The following is a 17,021-nucleotide window of genomic DNA, read 5'->3' as shown; positions in this document are numbered from 1 at the left end:
TAAAAGCCTAAATCCTTCTTCAACTTCAAAAGCGTGGCTTCCATCTCGTCGTTATTCTCCTTCATACTACTGCTGCTCTTACTGGTTTGATTTCATTTGTAGTTGCCGTTGGAGAAACACCAACCACATCCTACGGGGACTCTCTGCGACTCCATCCCGCAAGCGCCACAAAGCTCTTCCTCCGCTATGTCAGGTAACTAGATTCCAAGCTCTGAGGTGCTGACAGCGGCTAGCTGAAGAACCAGCGACAGGGTATTGAACATTTTAGTTTTCTGCATAAAATTACTCATTTATCGTGCCTTCGTCGAATCTGGGATGCTCTCTCTTGCCGGCGGCGCTGCATTTTTCAGGGCTACGAACAGATTTCCGGCCATCCGCCGCGGGTTTTGTTCCTCATCCGATGAGTATATTAAGCTCATCGAGACGTATGGACGCGATCGAGAACTGAACTTCGGGAGGTTACTTCACGCTCGATTGATCATCAACGGACTAGCTCGTTTGACACATTTTGCTGCGAAGCTCATAGCCTTCTACGCTGCGTGTGGAAAAATCAACGATGCACGGGAACTGTTCGACAAAATTCCCCAAACAAATCCCCGCCGGTGGATTGTCTTGATTGGGGCCTATTCTCGTTATGGGTTTTACACAGAAGCTCTGAGTGTATTTTGTGAGCTGCAGAGACAAGGCTCGACGCCTAGCGAGTACATCATTCCCAGTGTCTTGAAAGCATGTGGTCACCTCTCCGACATCCCCACAGGGAGAAAATTGCATGCGTTAATCCTTAAATACTCGCTTGAATCCGATGCTTATGTCTGCAGTGCGTTGATAGATATGTATGCAAAAAGTGGACAGGTTGAGAAGGCTCGGCGAGTGTTTGAATCAATGGCTGGGAAGGATTTGGTGGCATTGAACGCCATGGTTTCAGGCTATGCCCACCATGGATTGGCAGAGGAAGCTTTGAATCTGGTGGAGAAGATGCAAGTATTGGGTGTAAAACCCAATTTGGTGACTTGGAACACTTTGGTTACAGGCTTTTCTCAGATGGATGAGGAAGAAATGGTTCATGAGCTTTTCAAAGAGATGGAAGCCAATGGGATAGAACCAGATGTAGTGTCTTGGACATCTGTGATATCTGGGTTTGTACAGAACTTCAGAAATGAGGAGGCTTTTGGAACATTTAGAAGGATGTTGAATGCTGGGCTATGTCCAACTTCTGCTACAATCAGTAGCCTTTTGCCTGCTTGTGCATCGGCGGGGAACGGGCGACGTGGGAAGGAGATTCATGGATATGCTCTGGTTCTTGGAGTTGAAAAGGATATCTATGTGAGGACTGCCCTGGTTGATATGTATGCAAAATGTGGCTATTTTTATGAAGCAGGGATGCTATTTTGGAGGATGTCTGAAAGGAATTCAGCTACTTGGAACTCCATGATTTTTGGGTATGCAAATCATGGATATTGCAGTGAAGCAATAGAGCTTTTCCATCAGATGAAGGATAATGATGAGAAGAAACTTGATCATCTGACATTTACAGCAGTTCTCACTGCTTGCGCCCATGCTGGGATGGTTGATCTAGGGAAAAGTTTGTTCCAATTGATGCAAACTAAGCATGGTATTGTTCCTAGAGTAGAGCATTATGCCTGTATGGTCGACGTATTCGGTCGGGCGGGGAAGCTGGGGGAGGCTTACGATATTATCAAGACGATGCCGGTTGAGCCGGATTTATACGTATGGGGAGCTTTATTAGGTGCATGTAGGAAGCATGGAGAAATTGAACTAGCTGAGGAAGCAGCCAAACATTTAGCAGAATTGGAACCTGGGAGTGTTGGGAACAGCTTGTTATTGTCTGATCTGTATGCTAATGCAGGCAGTTGGGGACATGTTGTGAAGCTGAAGAGTATGATGAAGAAGAGGAAGCTCAAGAAATTTCCTGGGTGCAGTTGGATAGCCACAGCTTAGGAAAACCTTTCTAAAGGATATGAAGAACAGGTCTATTATAATTGCAAGCTGCAAAGTTCTCCGAGTTCTTCATCTTTCTTGAGGGAAAAGAGATACTAAAAGGGAGAAAGAAAGTGAAACTATGCTGAGGGTAGGTTGTAGTTCATCAGAGAGAACCCAATAAACAGAATCTAATTCATTCAAACTTTTCACAACAGACTCTAATTTAAGCACGCTCCGTTGAAGATCGAAATGAGAGATTCTCAAACTTCGTTTATCATTTCAACTTTGGATTAGGAGCACATTGAAAGTAAGGCGCAATCAAAGCTTACTTGTCAGTTGTCATTTCAATCAATTATGCTGCCCTTTCGTGCTACACGAGTGGGTCGGTATAGTGCTCAGGTTAACCATCGGCATGCCGGAATGACTAAGACCGTGTCCGTGAGCTCCCATACTCTATAGAACATCATAGGCATCATCGGAGATGGCGCATAAGTCATCGGAAAAGTAGATGGAAAATAGCCGTTTCCTTGTGAATCGGCACTGGGAGCAGAATCATCTGAGTTCTGTGTCGCCTCGTCAGTCGTTGAGGATGCAACCCTCGGCCGCTTCAAGGTTCGAGCCAATGCCGCATCCTCGATCGAGCTCTCCCCCCGAGGCATAGAATTTGCCTCTTTAAAACAATCAATCCTCCTTAATTACCGCGAATCGGATCCCAACTCATCTAGATTTATCACCTCGTCCGATTCAATCATCGCGGCGTCTTCCCCCCGCGTCTGATCGTAATTAAGCCCGAAACATCTGTATCCTTCCGATTGTCCGTCGCAAATATTCAATATCGTCGTCTTCGACGCCGACTTAACATCAGATATACTCCGATGAGGTTCCATCAAAATCCTGAACGCCGAAGCCAGTTCCTGCAATACCAGCGATTGAGAAAGAGGCGTTAATTTTTCTGCGTCGGGGAGGCCATCCTCCCACTGAAAAACTCTTTCATCGCCATTTATACAACCATTACCATCACCAAATCGGCACTCTCTCTTCTTCTCCATAACAAATTTACAGATGCAGATTCTCTTGTTCTTCGATTCCACCACAAACAGGATCAGACATGTCAGTAATCAGCCAACCAAATCGAGAGGTATTAGCGTAGCTTACTCGAATCTTGAAGTCAGCAAGGACGGTGATAAGATCGATTGATAGATTGTTCGTATCGAAGTATGTGTTTGGAAGGCGGGAAAATCAGAGAAAATGTGAGCGGAAAGGGAACACTGTCTCATAGGGAAAGAAGAAGGCCGGAACTCGGAAGGAGGCGATTCGGCGAGATATTTTTAGGACGCTGAAATATTGCTCTCTTTTCATTATCTAGTTCTACTCGCTAGAATTCAGTCGTAAACGTACTCGCTACGGATTCTAGACACGTGGACTTAGTGAATCTATGGCCCTCATGATTCAACGGTTGAGATTAAAATGACAGCCAACCGCGTGATGGACTGACACCTGGAGCGTGCCTTACAATGGTTGACGAGCATTAGTCAAGTCAATTCTGAAGGGTAGTATAGTAATTTCAAGAACTTTAATAAAAACATTCTTGCATTTTGTTTTTTTTTTTCCTTTAAAAAAAATACTTTTGAATTTTAAATTTTAAAATTATTTTTTGAAATTGAAATAACGCTGGGAGCCTTGACGGCGACGAAAGATCCGGTGGATCTGGACAGCGAGGATGCGGATGTGCCATGGCCGCCAACATATCTTGCAAGCTTCCTAGTCTATCTACGCCGTTTGCTTCATCCTCTACTCTCTCTCGCCGACGAACATTTCTCGCTCTGAATCCTCTCCGGCAGAATCGTCGAAGAGAATCTCAATTTGGAGGCTCCATGCCACATCTGAGGAAACTTTGGCCTCGGAATCCGCCGCACTGGTGGAGAAATCGAAGGAGATAGTGTCCGGCGTTTCCACCGTAATATCTGTTCTTCTGTTTGTCGCGTTCATCGGTTTATCGATTCTCACGACTGGGGTAAAATGAATGCTCGGATTCGAATCTCGAAGTTGAATTTCCACTCACTAATTTCGTTCGTATAGCTGTTGATCTCATCTGTCTAATTAGGGTGGTGTTTCCGGTCTCAGGTAATCTACATTGCTGTGACGGCCTTCTTGCAGAAAAGAGAGAAGGAAAAGTTCGAGAAAGAGGAGGCGGCTAACAAGAAGAGTGGGAAAAGGAAGAAGATGAAAGCCAAAGCTGGACCGAAAGGATTCGGCCGGAAGATTGATGCTATGGATCGATACGACAAATTGCTGAGTGAAGACGTAGAAAATTTGCTCTCATCACTCTCATCAATTTCCGTCATCTCAATAGATATTATTCACTTTGGCGCATTATGTATCGTCATCCGCCTCTCTATTAGGGAGAGATTTCTACACCCATCTATTGCACCCATCTATCTAACCAAGGTGAGATCTCACGAGGATGCTGGTCCCAAATGGGTAGACTGTGAGATCTCACGTCAATTGGGAAGCAAAACAAAACATTTCTTGTTTCTTACAAGAGTGTGAAAACCTTTCCCTAGAAAAATCTTACAGCAATACATAACGGGTCAAAACAGACAATAGCGGTTAAGACGGCTATTTAAATTTTAATACAAAACTTTGAGGGTTACTCTGTCATATCAGTTCTTTTATTTTCTATGGTCAAAATAAATAAGACATAAGTAGAGTTGAAGGGGAAAGAGTGATGAAAGAAGCATACTTGAGAAGAAAACTATGGCCTCAATATAATCTAACATAAACACAGCTCTTCTTCACATGGCAACATTTTTGTACAGTCACGCTAAAACATATAGATAAAAAGGAAAAAACTACCTCAACATTTTTAAGTCATTTACATGCCCTTAAGGAAAAAAGAAAAAACTAAGTATAGGCAGGCAGCCTTTTTTTTTTTTTTTTTTTTTAATCTCGTCCGCAGCAATCGGGTGCCATTCAACGTCGGTACCACGAAATTGATCGATTTCTACGTATAAAGCAGCTTAAAACTACAAATGTACAGGCTTCCTTCCAAAGTACAAACAAACAACTTGCTTTATTTTCAATCAGCTCATACCTGTCTTCACAGAGAGGTTGAGGTTGAGGTTGAGCTACTGCTCTAGATGATAAAACGGAAAAGAGTGGAAAGAGACGATGAAGCTTCGCTCGATCTGGCGGTTGCTTCGGTTAGCTGTACACATTTTCTTTCCTATGTCACCAAAGAAGAGTGTGGAGAAGACTGAGCTGCAATTCTCCTTTCTGCAAGTAATTCATACAGAAATGTTTCGTCAACAATTGGTACATGTTCGAAACGAGTTGTTCGTTAAAGATGATGAGAATGAATGTAGGTATATACCTCCAGCGGCGACAAGTTTCTCTACGCGGGCAACAATGTGCTTCCCGTAAGTATATTTCTTCAGCGCATTGAGATGAACTTTGATTCGGGAGAGAATCAACTCGCGCTGTTGGTCGTCACAAGTCTCGAGTACTTTCTGGACGACATAGTTTGCAAATTGATCTTTCATCATTGCCTGCGTAAGATTCAATAACAGATGAAAAGGATTCACATTCAGGAGAAGATGTATGACTGGTAAGAATTCACATTCAGTTTCGTACTCAATTGGATATGGTTGTTCGTGAGCGGACGATAGAGAGATTATCAGTGTACAAGAAACGAATGTTCACAAACCTGAAGGGGCTCATTTTCATCTGTAGTTCCAAGCATTTCGCTCACCAATAGCTGGCGTTCTGTTGGACCGCCAAAGGTTAGGCATTTCTCGACGACGTTAGAGGCAAACTTCTGCTGACTCATTTGAACGATTCTACCAGCCAATTCTTTGATAATTGCAGAACGCTCATGAGGTTTGCCATGCTCCAATACATGCTGTTGAGGAGGAGAATCAAACAAAGAAAGTAATTAGCAAAGGGGAATATCGAGCATCTCCAAATACCGATAGGATGATACAAACTAAAACATTCAGAACATCTTAAACTTTTTTCGCACCTCGAGCAAGCACTCCAAAAGATTAAAATAAAAGAGTTTAAATTACACATTATCCATCTAAATAAAAGTAAATGGAGCATAAATTGAATTATCAATGCTTTGAAAGAGTTCCATACTGATCTTGTGCCAATATAATTTCCATACTGATCTTGTGCCAATATACCTGAACAACATAATTTCCATACTGATCTTGTGCCAATATACTAACAGATCCTAGAATTTCCTCCATAACTCGACTCTGAGTATTTTCATCCTTGCAGTGCTCAAGAACTCTCTGTCACGGGGTAAACGTATCAGCAAGATATTACAAGTCAAATCCACTCGATGTAGTTAAGAAAATAAACTGTTTAAAATGCACCTGTATCACACGACACCCATAGGGGTGAGTTGAGAGCGTCACAACTTGATCAAAGAATGTCGAAACTATAAAATGGATTGCTGATTCTGGGACACATTCTATACACTTTTGTATAACATGATTTCCATTTTGATCGCGTACACAACGCATGACGTGTCCATCGAGCTCTCCGACCATTTTAATCTTTTGGTCCAGGTCTACTACTTCAATTGCCTGAACAATTGAGTTGTCATATATTTATGTGACAACCATCAGCAAATCATGCAATCTCATTACGAATGAGTATTACAAATATCAGAGTTAGTCACATTGTGAATAGCAACCGATAATGAACAAGCATAGTCGAACTTCATCATGGCTTGATTCAAATATTTTCTTTTCAGAGTGGATAATTTAGCTACTCTTTAGTGACCGTATCACCAAGCCGACATGTCTCTGTCTCTCACGGAAACACATATGTGTTGCACCACAAAGAATGTACAAGAGGAGGAGGAGGATTAGAGTCCAAACCCAACCTAAGACAAGGGAGACTACTACCAAAAGCCTCCACACCAGACTCAAAGTGTGTTTATCACTGCAAGTATTAACATTTACATAGATCGTTACGAAAACATAAACTTTCATTAGCTGATTTAACTGCAACCATACTAGAATGTTGCTCAATAAACTCTTCAAGTCTATAAGAACGAAGATTTGATGTTGAACTAAAGTAACTGAAAATGTTCAGAGGAGGATATTGGATTCAATAGTTGAAAGAAAATAAAACAGGCACCGTGTTCAGAAGATAATAAGGATTCGAGCTTAAGATAAGCAGTACCTTCTGGATCACTCGACAACCATACATCTGAAGGCTCAGTGTAAGTATGTGACCGAAAAGCTTATTGGCCAATTCTCTTCTCTGTACTGCAAGTCCATGCTCGAAGAACTGCGAATGTACTCTGGTGTTTAGCATATAAAACCAAAGAAAATAACAATAATTATCCTTCAAAAAGGACTAATTACCTTTTGAATCACATAATTACCAAAGACATCAGTCATCAGAGCAAGAGCTTGCGGCATAATTTCCTGATAAATCATATTTTTCTCATCAGCAGTAGCTGTTTCGAGTTTTTGTTGAATGAATCGGCTCCCATATTGATCCCCACTGCTCATAAAAAAGTAACGGAAGACGAGAAGAAACTACTTTAGGATAGGATTGTGGTGATAAACCACGTATAATCAGTTCAACAAGCAAGATATATACATACCTGAATTCAAACACATGTCCGGCAATTTCAGAAAGTTCGAAACATTTCGTCTTATTACTCTTGAACTCCTCAAGAAGAGAGGATGAAAAGCTTTCATTGATATTTCCAACGTCCAGATGCCAAGGACCCATAACACCACCTAGGCTCCTCGTACCAGAAGGATAGCGCAAATGAAGATCATTGTGCCTGATAGGACTACCAGGTCCTACAGGCGAGTTAGAAAGGACAGTACTACCCATAGGACTTCCGGGATATGACATGTGAACCCCAAAAGCTGGATTACCATAATAACCATGATGATTTGAAATACCAGATTTACCACTGAATGGGACACTGTACTGTGATTTCTGAGGTGATAGAAGAGACCCCACGTAAGCCTTCTGCAATTCTAGCTGATTCATATATGAACTGCCCAGATAATTTCTATCAAGAGAAGGATCATTTAAAGCACCAAGTTGTGCCGCAGCATATTCAGATGTCCTCAAGTATTGAAGATAAACGGGATCAACAAAGGACGCCTGAAGAGCATTACCCGTCATTTGACCTCCCGATTTACCAAGAATATGTGAATCAGAAGCAGAAGAAGTCAGGTTTGTTGCAGAAGCTAAACCTCCACCAAGAACTCGGGTCTCCAAACCAGAGGCTCCCAAAGCTGAAGCTGAGGCAACATTTTCAAACAATGTTGGTAAATTACCAGTCCCGAGTTGACCAGGCATCATAGATGCCATAGCTGGACTCATTGAGTACCCACTCAGGCCAAAGTTCTGATAAGTCAAATTTGTACCATCCACATGCTGAAATTGTGCTCCATTGTTATGAGACGAAACATCCGAGAATGAAGATCTGGATTGACCCCCAGAATCGGTCTTCTTTGCAAATGACTGTTGCTTAATATGATTCTGACCTCCTTGCAGGCCATATATGTAGCCTTGTTGGGTATTACAATCTTGTTTGATTTGAGATAACAAATGGCCTTCCTCATTTATGGTGTCCTCCGGTGACAAGTTCATACCAGATAAAGCTGATACAAGATCTGAAGACTCGTTGATTCCAGATGAGACACCATTAAATGAATTTGGGCTTGCAATGTTCCTTTTTTCAGCAGTTGCAACTCTTCCACCTCCAATAGGGGTAAGACAAGGACTAGGAGCCCTTGCAACAAGCTGCGGATCAGGTGTATTGCTTCGTGACAGTGAACCACCCACGGCTGCAGCATAAGTGTATGAAGAAGGGGTTCCAATACTTTGACCAGCAGAGGAGCTCTGACCATTACCACTGGATCGCATTTCAGACATCATCAAGTCATGACGCAAATTGGCCAGTTCATCAGTAGCACCTATAGTCTCCACATTTTCTTCAAAAGCATTGCAGCTGGCCGGACGGGATGGCAGGCCAGTAACAGGAGTTGTGCGCCCCATGTCATCCTGCATAGACGTTAGATGCTAAACTACTTTGGAAAACTTCTTAAAGTTAAATTATTTTGTAGCTCACACCACAGTAACAAGCAACAAAAATACATATAATGCCAAACAAGAGAAACGTGAGCTAAATGGGATAGAATAACAAGCAAGGGAGTTATACAATGTTGGAAAGAACTCGATGCATGTTAGAAAGCCAACATAGACAAAAAGAAATTATTGAAGTATATAACCACTTCAAGAACAGATTCAAAACGCCCAAAATAACCATGAGCAGCCGCAATATCAGTGACAACACTTCGAAAATTAAATTGAACTGATCAATCCGATTAAAATCAATCACTCAAAATCAAGTTAAGAGAACAAACCATTAACTAACACCCAAATTTTATCAAGTTGTAAATTTTAAAATATAAACTCAAGACTTCTAGTGTACTATGTCAAGACTTCAATGATCAAACAGATTACAAGGCTGAAGCAGCAATGGAAATGATAGAATCTAGTAACAGGAAGCAATTTACCTGAAAGATTTCAGCTAGACTCTTCTGTTTCGTTCCAAGTCCTAACCCAGGCAAACCAATCAACCCGTCACCGCCCCACTCAGGGGCGCCATGCCCTTTGTCCAACTCGACATCGGATGCTTGTTTCCTAGCATTAAACCCAGGGGGCATAGAAAACAAGGATCTGCCCGCGCCATCCACCCCAACATTCGATCGCCTTGTATCTCCAATCCCTCCCAACCCCAAATTTGCCCCTTTCAATCTCTGCGAAGACTTCCAATCCTCCTTTGAAATCAATGGAGGCGGAAGCCGAGGATTAAGGTTCACATTCGAGTAATAATATGATAAGTAAGCTGGATCAGACCTAAGCTGCTCCTCTGATACAAAACCATTCACATTCTTAGAACCAGTTATCTCCGCAAAGGCATTAGCAGAACCAGCAATACCACCAAACAAACTACCCACCGCACTTAAAGAGCCTTCAACAGTCGGCGGAGCTGATCCACTTCTATATAAATTCAGCTCTCGTTCACGATCATCGGCCTCTTGCCGACGCTGTTCACGAAGCAATAACCCTATCTCCGTCTCTAATTCATCACCAAACGATCCTTCGTTACCACCAAACATCTGTCTAACCCTTCCGCCCCTATCTGATCACTGCCTCAGCGCAACAACAAAACGCTACGCCTCAATAAAAAGAGGGGAAAAAAAAACACTAATCCCGAAACAAAAATCCTACAACCGGAAACAACTATTTACAGCTTCAAAAAAACCATCCTAAACTGATCAAAACCAAAATTTCGATTCGTTCCACCAATTCCCTAACCCAAACCTTCACAACCTAACCATCAATTACAAACCCAAAAACAAGTGTTATAAGCATTAATTTTCACTACAACCTAAATTCTACCAAAATACGGAAAATTCCCCGACATAATCTTCATGTAATAACACCACCAGCGTAGCAAATATATCAAATTACAAATGGTAAGAAGAGTGATGAGAAATCCGACGAACAAAAAAAAAATCAAAAGAGTGAACGAAAAAAAAAAAAAAAAGAAGTAGATTCCCGCAGCTGAAATGAGATCAATACGAAGGATTGAGATATAGAGAACAAGGACAGGGACAGCTGAGATCAATCCGGCGGCGATTGCTACAAACGAGAACCCTTTTAGGGTTTTATTCCATTTGAAGCTGAGATTAAATACAGTGAAGGTAAAAATCTATATATATATATATCGTCTTTATATTTAAACTCAAATATCCGAAGAAAAAAAAAAATTAATCAGTGATTGACCAAGCGAAGCAATGATAAGTAACTAATAAAAATAATCACATTTTAAAATAATAATAAATAAAATAAAATAAAAATAATAAACGATGAAGATGAGTTCTTCAGTGTTTCAGACAAGGAATCTCCAGATGACACGTCAGTTCCACTGAATTCGACCCGTACCTTCTATGTTCAGAAAAATCCTAATACACACTTCTAACTTCTTACTTGCTTTTCTGTTTCTGTCTTTTTTTTTTCACTTTTACTGTTCCCTATCCTTTTTGTACCTTACTATATACACATACATATATTTTTTACCATTTGTAAGTTTTTTTAACTTAATATATTAAAATAAGTATTTTGAAAATATTACTTATTTCATGTCTATTTTTTATAAATTAATTTTTTTTTTTGGTATAATATTAGATTTCATATACTAATCTTGGTAATTTAACTTACTTAATAAATACAGAAACATTATTTTTCATAATAATACAGTAATTAAAAAAAATCAGTAATATTTAATATGAAATTACCCGAAAAATTGGTGATCAATGGTATTTATTTACCGTGAAGTATTGGGCCCACCAAAATAAGGCCCATTAAGATCCAGCCCAATAAAGTTTCTTAGTCCAGTTCAGATTCAATGGGCTTAATTTCGATGGTAAAGGCCCATTTCATTCTGGGCGGTTTTCCCAGTTTTGGATTCTCATTTTACCAGGTCCACAGCCCATACACGAGAGTCAACCGCCGTATGCGGTGGTTAAAAGCACGGCGGCGGCGGCTTCCCGATGGTCGTTGGTAACAAAGAGACAAAAATTAGTGGGCTACCTAAAAGAGAAAAAAACCAATTTCTTTTGATCTGTCACGCTAATCATTTTTCCCAACTAATCTTATTCTAAACTCCCACAATTTAATTTATTAAATAAATAATCCTACATTATCCTAATTGAAATTATCTTATTTATATTAATGCCATGTCATCACTTATGTCATCCTTAATTATGATTTTATATAATAATTAATTTAAACCAAGATTAGTACCACAAATTATACTTTATTTTTTTAATTAGACCAATACCTTGGGCGAGAATTCACCACCCAATTTATTTTATTTTATTATATTAAATTAAATAATCTCCAATTTCTTGTCGTCCTCCTCTTGGCATCTGCCATCGCTCTCAATACGACGTGTCGTTTTTGTATTTAAAAAGATAAAACTCGTTCAAAGTCGCCTCGTTACAGAACGTTCTTCTCTTACCAGGCAGTTTGAAATTCAAACTCGGCGTCCCGATGTGGCAACGAACCAGACCCGGTCCGAACCAACCGGATATTTGTTTGTGGGTCCCACTCCGGTTCACGCGTTCTCGTTCTGATTAGTTTAATCTTTTTAGAACTTTATCCGTATTGGAGCGGGGATGGGCCCAAGTTCACAACTCAACGTTCACTGACACTGTCAATGAGTGAGCTAATACAATGAAGACACGTGTCGTGCTAATTCATTGAGGCGAGGGCGCGTGGTCACGCTCGTGTGAAACCGCGTGCCTCGTTTGTGCCCAATTTCGGTGCGTCTTAAAGCTCCCTCTTTTCTTCGGCTTCTTCGTTTCCACAAAGCACGAGTTTCCTTTTTTCCTGGTTCTTTCGATTTCTTTGTTTCAGTTAGATCTGAGGCGATGTCTACCGGAACGGCGTCGTATTGGTGTTACCGCTGCAATCGCTTCGTTCGTGCTTGGGTTGAGGACACCATCACTTGTCCTCACTGTGACGGAGGGTTTGTTGAAACGATTGAAACCGCCTCTTCTCTCCCGGCGGCGGATCTCCACCGTCGGCTCTCACCGTCTGCGATTCACACCTTGGATCAAGATCAGTTTCCGACTTCTCGCTTGAGCTCTCGCCGTAGTCGCCGGAGACTTGGGGAACGGACGACCTTTAACCCTATTGTTGTTGTTCGTGGTTCTGCGGATGGCGGCGATGTGGTCGGCGGCGGGGATAGAAATAGCTTCGATATTTACTACGACGATGGTGCTGGGTCTGGCCTTCGTCCGGTGCCGGCGACCATGTCGGAATTTCTTATGGGGACTGGATTCGATCGCTTGCTGGAGCAGTTGGCTCAACTGGAGATCAACGGGTTAGGTAGATCTGAAAATCCGCCGGCGTCGAAAGCCGCTGTGGAATCAATGCCGACAATCGAGATTTTAGAAAGTCACGTTGGTTCCGATTCGCACTGCGCCGTGTGTAAAGAGGCGTTTGAAATCGGAACGGAAGCCCGTGAAATGCCCTGTAAACACATCTATCACTCCGACTGCATAATCCCTTGGCTTTCCATGAGAAATTCCTGCCCAGTCTGCCGGCACGAGCTGCCATCAGAACGTGAATCTCCGGCCGGCGGGGTTTCAGATCGGGTAGTTGACGAAGAAACCGTTGGGTTGACGATCTGGAGGCTCCCAGGTGGTGGGTTCGCCGTCGGGCGATTCTCTGGCGGGAGATTAGCCGGAGAAAGAGACCCACCGGCCGTGTACACCGAAATGGACGGTGGATTCAATGCAAACGGAGCTCCAAGAAGGGTGTCGTGGGGTTCAAGAAGAAGCAGGGGAAGAGAGAGCCGTGGGATTGGACGAACATTTCGTAATATCTTTTCCTTTTTTGGGAGATTAAGATCATCAAATTCATCTTCTCCGGCGGTTTCAAATGAATCGGAGTCTGTCAGTAGAAGCCATAGCCATAGCCATAGCCATTCGGGTTCTTCAGTGTTCAACAGATACTTGCGCCGGCAAAACAGAGCATGGGCGTTGGAGAACCAGAGCGATAACGATCGATGGTGATATTCTTTTTCACTCAACAAAATACAATTACTCTGCGTTGTATTCTTTTTGATCTGTTCATTACATTTATTGAACAATGCCTTCACAAATCAAATTAGATCATGTGTATATATATATATATATATAGCTTTGGGCTTGGCAAAACAATGAATGCCTTTCTTTTTGCCATTTAAGCTTTCTTTATACTCAGTTTCTGAAACAGATATCATCTTGAGTTGATCTGCTATGTCAATTTGAAGCCATTTTAGGTGTAAACTTACTTGAGCTTGGTTTTGGATTGTACCCAAAAACAATGGTGGGTTTACTTACTGTGATATCAATCTGGAAGCCACTTCAGTTTCTGAACTCCACTGAATCTTCTTTTTGGATTCTACTGTGTTATGATCTGAATATTGTTTAGTTAAGACCCGTAAAAGATGGTAGAAACCTCTTCGTAGTAGATCTGTTTTAAAACTATGAGGCTGACGGCGATATGTAACGGATCTTGTGGTGGGCTTGCATTGTTACAAAGAGTATCAGAGCCAATTATTGAGCGGTGTGCCAGTGAGAACGCGGGCTCCCAAGGGAGTGGATTGTGATACGTAACGGGCCTAGTGGTAAGGCTTGTGCTGTTACAAATAGTATTAGAGCCCGACATTGAGCAATGTGACAGTAAGAATGCTGGCTCACAAGGAAGTGGATTGTGAGATCCCACCTTAGTTGAAAGTGGAACGAAACATTTCTTATAAGGGTGTGAACATCTCTCTCTAGTAGGCACGTTTTATAATCGTGAAACTAACGGCGATATGTAACAGGTCAAAGCGAACAATATCAATTAGCAGTGGGAAGTAATGGAGGACTGGGTATTGAAACTTGAACCAAATATGAGTTTAGAATTTAAGAAACTGTGAAGGAATGATTGAAGATGGGCAAAGTGTGTGGTGTTTATTACTGAAACAATCCGGTAACACGAAGATTTTCAATCCTTTGTTCTATCATCTGAATTATTATGATGTCCCACATTGAGGAGAACAAACCATCATTTATAAGGGTGTGGAAACCTTCTCCTAACATACACGTTTTGAAGCCTTGAGGGGGAAACTCGAAAGGGAAAGTTCAAAGAGGACAATATCTGTCAGCGGTGGACCTAGGTCGTTACAAATGATATTAGAGTCAAACACCGGACGATGTGTCAGCCTTCTCGCTATTCTTCGAAGGGGGTAGACACGAGGCGATGTGTCACGAGAAAGTTCAAAGATGACAATATCTATCAGTGTTAGGCCTAGGTCATGGTATCAGAGGTGATGTGTCAGCCTCAAAGGGGAGTAGACACGAGTCAATGTGCCATTAAGGATGTTGGACTCCAAATGGGTTGATTTAGGGGCGGTCTCACATCGATTGGAGGAATGAAAGAGTGCCAGCGAGAACGCTGGCCCCGAAGGGGGGTGGATTGTTATATCCTAGATTGGTTGGGAAGGAAAACAAATCACGAGTTACAAGAGTGTGGAAAGCTTCCTCTAGCAGATGCATTTTAAAGCCTTGAGGGGAAACCCGAAAGCGAAAGTCCAAAGAGGATAATATCTGCTAACGGTGGACCTGGATCGTTACAGGTATATTGGTCATTCTGACTGAGACTACTATAATTGTTGAGTAAATATTAGAGATAATCCTGAGTTCCTTTGATTTTTTTTTTTTTTTTTTTTTAAGACTTGAGTGGTGATTCTCTCTCCACTCTCTTCCATATTTATCTATTTAAATGTGGACTCTTCGACCCTATTGGTTTAGGGTTGGGTGAGCGTGCATGTTAAATGGATTCGACCAAGAGTCGAATGAGCCTGCATGTTAAATGGTTACTAATAGTATATATTTTAAAATCATTCTCTCGTATATAATACGTAAAACTATTAGCCATATGGTGATGACATCATCAGATAATTCCCGACAATTTGACATAGTTCAAACTTGAACTTAGCACTCCTATTCATAGACTCGACTATTAGCATGATGTTCTGTGTTACGTGTTGCTTGAGCAATCAATTTTAAACACATACGGGGATTAGAGTTAGCATATAAGAATAATTTTAGAACGAGCATCAAACATGAAAGAATAAATTAAAACGATATTTCTTTTATTATATATAATTTAATCCTACTTTGTTATTTTAATTGTGAATGATTATTAAGTATTATAGTAATCATTTTGAGATACATTTTTTTATTCATCAGTGTCAGAAAATTATTGTTTGAGATAATTTAAAAATCATAAAAAATTGATTTTTTTTTTTAAAAAAAAAAAAGAGTATAATATTCTCTCTCATGGTAATGGGCAGAAACTGTGATTAGCCTAGCTCTAGTGTCTGGATCCAAAATGGCCCAAATTAAATGTTTATTATTTTTTATTATTATCTTTTTATCTATTTGATATTTGAACTTGAAATATATATATATATAATATACTCACCAACTTTTAATTTGTTTTTAAAAATAAACTAAAAATTTATAATTTATAATTTTTAAATAATTAATTACGAATCGCTTAACTCTTTTGATCACTCAAAGTTAGAACAAACAGCCAAAATTTTAATGGACAATCTCTTTGAGCAGTCGATGCTAGCCATCAGCACGCCGCCAAACGATACATTGGTAAGAAATAATACGATGGTTGTTGTTTTACAAGGTAGGATCGAAACAAAATTTCATTTTATGAGCTGAAATTCAATCTAGTTATACATAGATTCAACTAGCTTTTACGAAGAAATTATGCTCACATCAATCCCAAAAAAGACAAGACAGTTGTTAAAATTTTAAATTTTAAATTTTAAATGCATTCAATCAAATATTGATTTTTTTTTAATAAATTTTGTAGTTCAATAATTCTAGCCTTCGTATTTTAATATTTTTATTAAAGTAGATATATTAAAATATCCATATAATAATAAAAATTAAAATTATTTAATAATTAGGAAATTATTTTATTTTTAAAGATATGGTATCTAAATTTGGAAATTATTTTATTTTTGGGTGTGTTTTTTTTGTAAGAAAAAGGAGGGAAAAGTGAGTCCACAATTTCAAAGAGAATCTACGCATTGCTTTCACATCTCCCACTAATGTACATTTTTGGCACCTTCCCCAACACTATATACACAATCTTCTTATCAAACCAGATGCGAATTCAGACCGAGCTACGAGTAACACGATGAATCGAAGCTAATTATCATCTTAACAATTAATTACTCGATTGATACTCATAATCAAAATATGGGTTTTTTTCAAAAAAAATAATAATAATTTATCTATCGTGTTATTACAGGGTATCGAGGGAAAATTCGAAAATTGTTGCGGGATTGACATTAACCCCCAAATTAAAATTATCTAATTACATTTTTGAATCTAACAAAATGGGGGAAGGAAAAAGAAATTCTGAAAATTTTGAGACAAAAAAAAAAAAAAAAAAAAAAAAAA

At 40.2% G+C, this 17,021-nt stretch overlaps 3 protein-coding genes and 1 pseudogene across 3 annotated transcripts; 2 read left to right on the top strand and 2 right to left on the bottom strand.

Moving 5' to 3' along the window:
• Positions 1-8: 8 nt before the first annotated feature.
• On the top strand, positions 9-1,983 carry LOC111484460 (pentatricopeptide repeat-containing protein At5g59600). The gene has a single exon (XM_023131071.1). It carries the CDS (start codon positions 316-318, stop codon positions 1,957-1,959), a length of 1,644 nt encoding a protein of 547 aa, XP_022986839.1. The 5' UTR covers positions 9-315; the 3' UTR covers positions 1,960-1,983.
• A 136-nt stretch (positions 1,984-2,119) lies between these two features.
• On the bottom strand, positions 2,120-3,273 carry LOC111484526 (annotated as a pseudogene).
• A 1,411-nt stretch (positions 3,274-4,684) lies between these two features.
• LOC111484422 (pumilio homolog 2-like) lies at positions 4,685-10,694 on the bottom strand. The gene is made up of 9 exons (XM_023130995.1): positions 9,507-10,694; positions 7,568-8,991; positions 7,323-7,464; positions 7,138-7,245; positions 6,321-6,533; positions 6,126-6,236; positions 5,648-5,842; positions 5,315-5,489; positions 4,685-5,217 (listed from the first exon to the last, which is right to left on the bottom strand). The coding sequence occupies exons 1-9, from the start codon at positions 10,110-10,112 to the stop codon at positions 5,168-5,170; spliced, it is 3,024 nt and encodes a 1,007-aa protein (XP_022986763.1). The 5' UTR covers positions 10,113-10,694; the 3' UTR covers positions 4,685-5,167.
• A 1,655-nt stretch (positions 10,695-12,349) lies between these two features.
• On the top strand, positions 12,350-13,926 carry LOC111484489 (E3 ubiquitin-protein ligase RDUF2-like). Its single transcript, XM_023131119.1, has one exon. It carries the CDS (start codon positions 12,432-12,434, stop codon positions 13,578-13,580), a length of 1,149 nt encoding a protein of 382 aa, XP_022986887.1. The 5' UTR covers positions 12,350-12,431; the 3' UTR covers positions 13,581-13,926.
• The last annotated feature ends 3,095 nt before the right edge of the window (positions 13,927-17,021 follow it).

This window comes from Cucurbita maxima, unplaced genomic scaffold, assembly GCF_002738345.1.
Source record: "Cucurbita maxima cultivar Rimu unplaced genomic scaffold, Cmax_1.0 Cma_Scf00009, whole genome shotgun sequence".
Lineage (NCBI taxonomy): Eukaryota > Viridiplantae > Streptophyta > Magnoliopsida > Cucurbitales > Cucurbitaceae > Cucurbita > Cucurbita maxima.
The sequence above is the reverse complement of the archived record's forward strand: the minus strand, read 5'-3'. Positions and strand labels throughout refer to the sequence as shown.

Coding starts and splice junctions, on each gene's coding strand:
- LOC111484460 (XM_023131071.1), top strand. CDS start 316: ATGCTCTCTCTTGCCGGCGGCGCTGCATTTTTCAGGGCTACGAACAGA.
- LOC111484422 (XM_023130995.1), bottom strand. CDS start 10,112: ATGTTTGGTGGTAACGAAGGATCGTTTGGTGATGAATTAGAGACGGAG. Junction 7,246..7,322: donor GTAATTATGTGATTCAAAAG/GTAATTAGTCCT, acceptor GTACATTCGCAG/TTCTTCGAGCATGGACTTGC. Junction 6,534..7,137: donor GTTGTCGAGTGATCCAGAAG/GTACTGCTTATC, acceptor TCAATTGTTCAG/GCAATTGAAGTAGTAGACCT.
- LOC111484489 (XM_023131119.1), top strand. CDS start 12,432: ATGTCTACCGGAACGGCGTCGTATTGGTGTTACCGCTGCAATCGCTTC.